The 9711-nt window shown below is 48.5% G+C and overlaps 1 protein-coding gene across 1 annotated transcript; it reads left to right on the forward strand.

Annotated features, from left to right (window-relative positions):
- The first annotated feature begins 7523 nt into the window (after window positions 1-7523).
- Window positions 7524-8702, forward strand: LOC144155863 (uncharacterized). The gene is made up of 2 exons (XM_077687545.1): window positions 7524-7943; window positions 8009-8702. The coding sequence occupies exons 1-2, from the start codon at window positions 7854-7856 to the stop codon at window positions 8696-8698; spliced, it is 780 nt and encodes a 259-aa protein (XP_077543671.1). The 5' UTR covers window positions 7524-7853; the 3' UTR covers window positions 8699-8702.
- Window positions 8703-9711: the final 1009 nt, after the last annotated feature.

Genomic DNA, 9711 nt, shown 5'->3' on the forward strand with positions numbered 1-9711 from the left:
GTAAAAACAGGGCGCCGCCATTTGCTTATGCAGCTGCCATAACAACGGCGGCGACAACTTTGCAAAGCCATTGATCAGCTTTAACAAATTTTAAGCAAAATATATTTAAATATGAGCTTTATTTAAACGTAGATTGTTAATTTAAGCACTAGTATAATAAAGGCGCCGGACATGACGTTAAGGTCACATGGGGTGCGTTTAGGTTTTTTTTTTTTATTCTTTATTGCCTTCTTTGACAGGATGACAAAACAAAACCACGGCCGCTGGATGAGAGCGCACGCAATGCGCCTTTCATCCAGCGGCCGTGACAAAACACACGTAACTGATGATGTGTACACTCAATACTCAATACAAACACTAGAACTGCAGCCCTTCTTGGGCAGGCGGGGTGATTTCAATATTCTTTCATTACCAACAATGCTTCAATCGTGGGTAGCCACTCTGGTTTAGAGGGCTGAAGTTTCTGTATCTGCACAGTACTGTCGGATGAGTCTGGCATCTGGGTCGGAGTGGCCAGGTTCGTCGTGGCCGGTCCCATGTGTCCCATTTTGCTACAACATGCTTGACAGAGGATACCTTGCATATGCTGTCTGCTGAAGTGTGCACGAAATTCAAGTCCCGTCATTTACTCGCTTTACAGAGCTTCTCGGTCGAAAGACGACAGAAAAGAATTCTCGCATGAGCTTTCTCACGTGATTAGCTGCGAACGCAAAAAATGAAAACGTCACGAATACGACACAAGAGCTTGAGCCAGCCATCCCTGTTCTGTGAGCCAGCGCGTGGGAGATGATGTCGTTTTTGTGCCCAAAGACGACAGCATGTGCTTAGTTGATTGGCTGTGGGCGCAGAAACGTCACGAATAACGACGCGCAAAGCCAATCATGTGAGGCAACGTGTAAGAGATAAGCCCCGCCTGAATATTTCTGTGCCCTCTGGCCTCGTGTTTTGGCCATTTTCGCGTTCAGGGTACTAGACATTCAAGGCCCTGGCATCCGCGCAAGCCTGCCTCCCGGCATACTAAGCCCTGTTCGCCCTCCTCGTAACTTCTGCCATCCGCAGTATCTTCCTGCTTTCCATCAGAACTGCAGTGAGAATGGAAGCATGTGGCGTCGCCGTGAAGGTGCCAGGGTCGAGAGCGTTTTGCGGTACGCTTGACGAACTACTCCAGCCCGGCTGGCCTCCTCCTGTGGTGGAAGCTGTCTGAAGTTCCTGATGCCCAACGCCAGGACAACTCCGGACGCAACCACGTCCGCGACGCCCTCATCGGCATGCGTTTTGAATCGCCAGGACAGGTACGCTTGACGAACTACTCCAGTCCGGCTGGCCTCCTCCTGTGGTGGAAGCTGTCTGAAGTTCCTGATGCCCAACGCCAGGACAACTCCGGACGCAACCACGTCCGCGACGCCTTCATCGGCATGCGTTTTGAATCGCCAGGACAGTGGCGGGAGGCTGGCGCTTCGAGCTGTAGTGACGGCGGCGGCAGCACCCACCGCTTGTTGCATCCGCGAGGTCCTGTGCCCACCGCCAGGACAACAAATGCGGGCGCAAACACGTCCACGACGCCTTCATCGGCATGCGGTTGGATCGCAAGGACAGCAGCGGGAGGCTGGCGCTTCGAGCTGTAGTGACGGCGGCGGCCGAATCCCAGAAGGCGACCGCTTGTTGCATCCGCGAGGTCCTGGGCCCAACGCCAGGACAACAAATACGGGCGCAACCACGTCCTCGACGCTTTCATCGGCATGCGGTTGGATCGCCAGAACAGGGGCGGGAGGCTGGCGCTTCGAGCTCTCGTGACGGCGGCGGCCGCACCCCACCGCTTGTTGCATCAGCGAGGTCCTGTGCTTACCGCCAGGACAACAAATGCGGGCGCAACCACGCCCACGACGCTTTCATCGGCATGCGGTTGGATCGCCAGGACAGCGGCGGGAGGCCGGCGGTTCGAGCTGTAGTGACGGCGGCGGCCGCACCCCAGAAGGCGACCGCTTGTTGCATCCGCGAGGTCCTGGGCACAACACCAGGACAACTTCTCCAGGCGCAACCCCGTGCACGACGCCTTCATCGGCATGGGCTTCGTTCGCCAGGACAGCGGCGGGATGGCTGGCGCTTCGAGCTCTAGTGACTGAAGTGCTCAGAGACTATGCTGTCGCACTGTTAGAGCTTGACAAGCTGCACACTGAGTGTGGCCACACTGATGTCGTGCCATTGAATTGAGTGTACAGCGTCGCCAGACTCCAGAAGCTGATCGCGCGTTGCATCTGCAATGTGCAGCCAACACGGAGTAGCCTGTGTTGGCTGCTCCGTGCCATCAAGCAATGTTGAGATCTCACGTGGAGCTGACTCGTCTGCTGTGGCCGAAGAGAATTTGCTGCAGGTTGAAGTCGCCTTTGTTGGCCGAACGTCAGCAGAGCTGCTCAGTATGGTTGCTGCCAGAAAACCTCATCCTCCAGATCACAAAGAAAATGTTTTCAGGAGCCAAATTCAAAAGAGGGGCTACTTGCATTCACCAGGAGCCACCTCAGCAGCCTGGTGTTTGAGTCTGAGTCCGTCATCGAAGTGCCGGGTCGTCCTAACGAAGTAGAGCAATCAAAAAATTGTGGCCTTCTCATTCCTGCTCTACGCTCACAACCACGAGAGACTGAATGGAGGCAGCTGTGAACTGCTTCGTCGAAATGCGTGTGTGGCACGTTTTTTACCTAACAGGTCTAATTATAGTTTTCCTTGTTTTATAGATTATATAAACAGCCCTTTTATTGAATTTGTCATGGTCTTTGGCTTTTTGTGTACACAAGCTTATGCAGTTATCTAATCTACTCAATTACTTTGCCTGTAGGGGCTTCCCTGAGATATGTGGCGTCACTCCGGGCATTCCTCCACCAGTTTTTACCCTTTAATCCGTTGGCTGTTTTGCGGGTCACCTCCTGTCCCGGGCACTGGATTTTCGATCTACCTTGTTTAGGGATACTTTTGCATCAAAAATTGAGAACCGATATTGGAGATCTCATTGCCCTGTGGGACCTGCCCTGAATTGCTTGCGATGTGTCCTTTGAACAGTTTAGCAAAAACAATGGGCCCACAAAAATGATTTTACATTTTTTTTACTTGCAAGACAAGTACCCGTACAATTGTTTTTACACAGATGCCCGGAAATTGGCTTCTGCTGTATCATGCACAGCTCATTCGCCGAGCTTTTAACAGCATAAAAACAATGAATATTAACACCAGTATTTTTATGGCGGAAGCCCATGAAATTTTATTTGCTGTAAATGACAAATCAAAGACTCTTTGAGCGTAGTCGCAGCACCGAAGGCAGGGACAGCGAGTAGAAACATGGTTCTAAGTATTCTCATCAAAGCGATAGTTGGCCTGTTCTGGAAACCTCCGAATAACAGTTTACTGGGTGCCTGGACAGAGTGGCATTCAGGGAAATGAAATCGCTAATACGTGTGCTGGTGAGGCCACACTCTCCAGTGGTGCATACATATCACAGGTCCCGTACCAGGACATCAAGCCACTTCTGCGAAGAAACTCCAGCAACACACACGTCAGGAATGGGGCAAACAAACGCTTTACAATGGACCTTTTTCCAGTACCGGTCCTCCTAGCGGCCGCCACTGCCAACTTAATATGGCAGTAAGGCACACCCCCAATAAAGTCTTGCTTTCCGAGGACTCGTGCACAAAATATCCTGATCCTGGAGTCCCTCCCGCACCCACCTCTCACTTGTACCTTTCACGTGAATGCCACGGTAGCAGGCGCACTTCCTGTAACTAATCTGCAGTGGTCTAAACGCGCTTGTTTCTTTACTTTTTTTCGTTTTCGTTACTCCCTCACTGGTAGCCATGTGCTCGCAGCGCGGTCAGCCTCAAACGTCTTTATCCCTTTCCCAGAAAACTTTTTTGTGTGCACGTATGAACCCACTATGAGCTGTCAAAAGAGAAAAAAATCAAAGCGTGCAACGCTAGACAGCGCCACTCACCAAGCAGAAAGGTGAGGGGTGCCCTTTTGTTTATTTTGCCGGAGGTGCCTGCCAAGAACGGCGGAGCAGCAGCCCGCACATGCGCGGACCGCTACTGGAAAAAGGTCCATTACATTTAATAAAACCACAGTTGGGTCGATATACTACAAAAAAACGAAAAACATTTATTGAAATAGCTACCGTACTTTCTGGTGTATAAGTCGTGTTTTTTTTCTGAAATTTTTGTTGGTGCGTCTTATCCACTGGTGCGACTTATGTATAGAATAAATCTGGTACGTGGCATCCCCGTGTGTTCCGCACTCGAAAAGGTGCTTGTGTGCTGCATGATGTCAGCGCACGTTAAGAGACATAGCTCTATGGTGAAAATGAATGAATTATTTGTTAGCGCGTGGGAGGCAGAAGGCTTGGATGGTTTTGCCTAAATGCCGTCTGTAAGCACATGCTATCTGTGTGTATCAATAACCCATTTTTGAGAAGTTAGTTCTGTCTAGACTTTGGACGGTATATGCACGTGTCTACTAGCACTGAACGTATTGCACTTTCGCCGCACTTTCTACCAGACTGATCCTCTATGAGTTCACCTGATTAACAAGTGTGTTTTGTACACTGGTGTGTCTCATACACCAGGGCGACACGTCTTTTTTTTTTTTTTTTTTTTTTGAAAAACTCATTTTGAGGGGGGTGCGACTTATAGACCGGAAAATACGGTATATGCAGACTGAGAGTAGGCCACACATATGGTACGCATTCATATGTAATAAACGGCACACTACCATAAGCTTGCGGCAGATGTGGAGTACGGCCATCAGTCCTCCGCACCTTAATTAAATGAGCAGAATTCAAGGACGCTGGATGCCGACATTTTCCTGAGATTTACACATATACTACACCTCAACACCTATCACTATTTTTAGCAGATGAACCTGTTTTCCCCCAGGTCGCCTTTTAACTTACATTCATGATATTGGATTTTTAAAACTTGTTACCTACGAAGTGCAACTCCAGACTGGTATACGCCAGGAGATTCACATTTCTTGCTGACGCAAGGGACATGTTTTGGGCCCCTGGCACTCTTTACGCCCTGGCATCATTTTCACCTTTCATCACGACCATTAAGAACCTGTTACCTGTTGATTCATGTGAAGAATTTACAGTGCACACATACGAAGGACGAAGGAAGAACGGCACGCCACGAGTACCGACTTTCAACAACATCATTCAACAACACACTTCCTACCGAAGCACAACGAACTCTATTCACGCTACGTTTTCCATTCCCACATGCAGCAGCCAGAGGAACAAGTTTCCCGATGGACTTGAAACTGAAAGCGCGCGATTGCAGATTTGGTGCCCAAAGAGACAGCTTGATTCGCGACCAAATCACATGTGGAGTACATGACGAAAAAGCGTGTATGGACATACCAAAGTTCAAGGACCCAACTCTAGAGAAAGTTGTCAAGGTGTGTCTTGCTTATGAAGCAACTAGTCGCTTTGTATACGCCTTCTTTTCCTACTTTATAATAAACCCAGTTAACCCAATCAGTGTTCTGTATCAGAACCCACAACGAAACAAGTACCAACTCGCTCAGTTTGTCATTCTTCTATTCCTTCTTTGTGCCTTCATTGACCCACTTGCACGGGGTCTGCAATTTGTTGGGAGCCGAAAACACAAGGTTGACATTCCCCTGGCGTCCGATCTTTGCCAGACGGTGGGAGAGGTTGTGAATGTAAGGGATGATCACAACCTTTCTGCTATCTTTTACGATTGGCTCCTTCTCAAGCCGTGCATTTGAGAACAAGTGACAATTTGACAAAAAAAAAAAAAAAAAAAAAAGCACTGGGAGGGACAAGGACACAGCAAGACGACGGTACAGTGTGCCCGTCTTGCTGTGTCCTCGTCCCCCAAAGCACTTTTTTTCTTCGTTATGGATAACTAATTCGCTCAAGAAACCACCTTGGTTGGTTAAACCCTCCTCCCCCCTCTCACCACCATTATGGAACCATAAGTAGGCACCTGCAAAGGAGTTGGCACCTGGATCTGCCCGTACTCGTGCACGTTTAACTGCAAGCGTAATGGGTACGTTGGCGGAGTTTGTGAACTAAAGTAGTCGCCGAACTCCTTTTCGGTGTTTTATAGGACGCTTTCGATTCACAGGTTGCCCTTGCGATTAGAAGAAGCAGCGAGCAACAAAATAATTTTTCAACCTGGGTGATATATCACTTTGGTATGGTTATGAAGTGTGGAATATTTCGTCATCATACGTACAGTGTGTTGCGACGATAACTGGAACACTTTAAAAATTTTTCCTGAGCGATCCGCCGCTCTGTTCGCGCTCAAACTTCACACAAAGGTCGCATTTTGTGGTCTATTTTGTTTGACACCGGGAACAACAACGGTAGTTACCTGTTTATTCTGAAAATAAATAAAAACGATTTTCGCCTATGGGAAAATGGCCGCTGATTTGGACGTGCGAGCCCGAAAACCGGGTTTTCTGATCGTCTGTTAGCTCATTTCTAGGTGCATTTTCTGATCGTCTGCTGCACCATTTGGCTCCGTACGTGAATCCCAAACATGCGTTTCTCTCTGCAGGTGGTTCCATCGTTCCAACATCAACTTGCGCTGGCTCGCACGTCCAAATCAGCGGCCATTTTCCCATAGGCGAAAATCGTTTTTATTTATTTTCAGAATAAACAGGTAAGTACCGTTGTTGTTCCCGGTGTCAAACAAAATAGACCACAAAATTCGACCTTTGTGTGAAGTTTGAGCGCGAACAGAGCGGCGGATCGCTCAGGAAAAATTTTTAAAGTGTTCCAGTTATCGCCGCAACACCCTGTATAATTTGCCTGGAATGAAACCAGATATCACCCAGGAAAGTCCAAGATAAAAGGAAAGTCCAAGATAAAGTTTTTAATTTTTCAAAAAAGTCCAAGACAAAGTTTTTTTCTCTCTCGAGAGAGAAACTCGGATATTAATATCCTAAATTATGTAAGGTACATAAAAAATTTAAATAACTTACGCTTAGCCGCACCGTACTGCGCCGGAAAGAAGCTACCCAGACTTCGCAGTTGAAGGAAAGTTTACCCTGGTTAAGGTGGCTAGAATGGCACCTTACCCACAGAACAGCCTTACCCTGGTTCCCTGGTCCCCGATTCGTCCAGAAAGCTGCAAAGTTTTCTTTGTAGCCGTTTCATGTGGATGTTACTCCACTGACTCCACCTTCCGGAATGCTGCTGGCTTTACTCTAGAATAGCTTTTCCCAGTATGATACCATGATACCATAGAGTTAATACTACTCATGATACTCTCATATCTGGCTTTACCACAGAACAGGGAGGATGGCTTTACGCTTTACTGGCTTTACCGCTTTACCATGGCTTTACGCTTTACCAAGCACCAAGCACCAAGCGTTCAAATTTTCTGCTCGCTGCACTACTGCCCTCTCTACGTGGCCAGTGCAGACAAAACAGAGGCCTCTAACAATAAACGATGCAGGAAAAACAAAATATATTGGTTAATTTTGCAAATATTTTCTTCCGAAAACATCATGCAGGATTAAAACTTAGGTTTTGAGGATTCTTTTCATGGTCATCACCATCGTCACTACGCCAAGTTCTGCGATCATGGCTCGGAATCATGGAAGCTCGGAAGACAACTCTTTAGACGACAAATGTTACTTTTGAGGAAACATTGCATAACCAGTCGAAAGTGCAAATAGTGTAAACGAAATTAAAAGCACCGAACTCGGTTGGCCTACGCCAGCATCGGAGTCTGGCCTCGTGCGTCCGAGTTGTACACCCGCGAGAGCACGTGTGTTTGTGCGTTGAGACAGTCAGAGACAGTTGAGATAGTTAATTCCGTTCCAGAGCCCAGTCCACCATGGAAGACGAGCGTCGCGACCGGACTTTGTGGGTTGGTAATCTACATCCAAGAGTGACCGAGGACCTTCTCTACGAGCTGTTCCTGCAGGTATGTAGTAGTCCGATTCTCTGTTCATTACTTGTGCTAATTGTCCTCACTTTCGCGCCTGACAGGCAGGGCCGTTGGACGATGTGAAGATCCCGAAGGACAACACCGGAAAAAACAAGAATTTTGCCTTCGTCACGTTTACTCATGCAGTGAGCGTCGGGTACACCCTGGCGCTCATGGAAGGCGTCAACCTGTACGGCCGAAAGCTGAATATACAGCCTAGGCCGAATGCTGCTGTGGACAATACGTATATAGATATGATGAATAACCACTATGCCTACATGAGGTCCTTGAGAGCGCAGGCTGGACATTACAGTGAAGCACAAGGCTCTACATACCGGCCCGAGGCAAACTTGACAGGCCGCCCCGATGAAGCACGGGCCTACGTGCCCCGGATGACGTGGCCTCCAAAGCCATCTGAGTGGCCTCCTAGACCGCCGCCAACGCCGTCTCAGGCGCCAATGTCGACGCGGGACCATCATTTTAACCATGGACGCAGCCGAGACTTTCCTGGCAACAGCTGTGACCGCAGTGGTGACCGCTTCGGGGCGTTCGACTACGACGGGAGGGACGCCCGCGGGTTCCGGGCTGGTAAAGACCAGCCTGGTATGCAGAGCCGGTACCGCGACGCTCCTGGGCTTGACAGGAGGTTCCAGGAACCGAGGAGCTACCGCGACTACGGTGCGCCCAGAGGGAGTCGGGAAGAAATGGGGCACAGGACGCAGGAGTACAGCGTGAGGAAAAGGCGCTACTAACAGCGTGAGTAAGCTATAACTCATAGCTGCGTGGTTAAGTGGGCATAACCACACGCGCAAGAGCGTGCCTTTTGTCGGTCTCGTCAAACGTAGCCCAGGCTGGGTTGTCCCAGCATTTTATTTTATTTTTATAATGCCTTTATCATTTACCCCTTTTCATTGCTTGTAAGGCACCATTGTTGTGCGTGACTGTCATTGAGCACAAATTAATCATGTTGGGTAATGGCAACTTGATAGCCCGCCAGTGTGGTTTGGTGGTCGTCGCTTTGCCTGCAGCTCTGCACAGTTCCCATTCTAAAACGTGGTTGTGCTAGCTGCTTTTCTGGTTAATGGGGAAAGCAGAACAAATTGCTATCTACCGGGAGGTTCCAAGCGAACACCTGCCCCCGAAACATCACCCACCCCCTAAAATCGATGGCTTTAGCGCCAATAAGGGAACAAAATAAACTTGAATCATTTGTTCATGTGTCGATGCGGTCACTTATTTGCCCTTTCTGCACCTGAGCTGAAAGTTCGCCCACCTCGGATTTTTTCTTGATATCTCCACAGTTTTTATTGGCAGTGCGGCCACTTCTTTCTAGTTTTTTGCGCCTGACCTGAAAGATCACCCATCCCGTATTTTTTGCTTAATATCCCGGTACTTTAGGTAGGCATTCTTTGAGAACTTTGCGGTATGTCCATAACATTAGGTGCGTAATAAAACATTTTAACTCGGGCTAGGGAAAATTAATCTGAGCTTGGATCCTCCTTTGGTGGGTTGAATGTCGAAATATTTGAATGCTATTGTGGTTATCAGCATATAAAGCTGTTTGGACTGTGATTAACGCTCGGTCTTGCCACCGACTTCCCAATGATGCAGTCTCGCATTTATTTTCTACATGCATGGTGATGAAGTCAATGGGAGTGGCGTTTGCCCTGCTATAAGCTCATGATGGTGACGATGTTTGTCTCTACAGCCCATTCAGTCCAAGGGGTGTCATTGGAGTTCTGCACACTGTCAGGATACGACATAT

Source organism: Haemaphysalis longicornis, unplaced genomic scaffold, assembly GCF_048455015.1.
Source record: "Haemaphysalis longicornis isolate Haplotype H1 unplaced genomic scaffold, Haemaphysalis longicornis Haplotype H1 scaffold_1, whole genome shotgun sequence".
In the NCBI taxonomy this organism is placed as follows: domain Eukaryota; kingdom Metazoa; phylum Arthropoda; class Arachnida; order Ixodida; family Ixodidae; genus Haemaphysalis; species Haemaphysalis longicornis.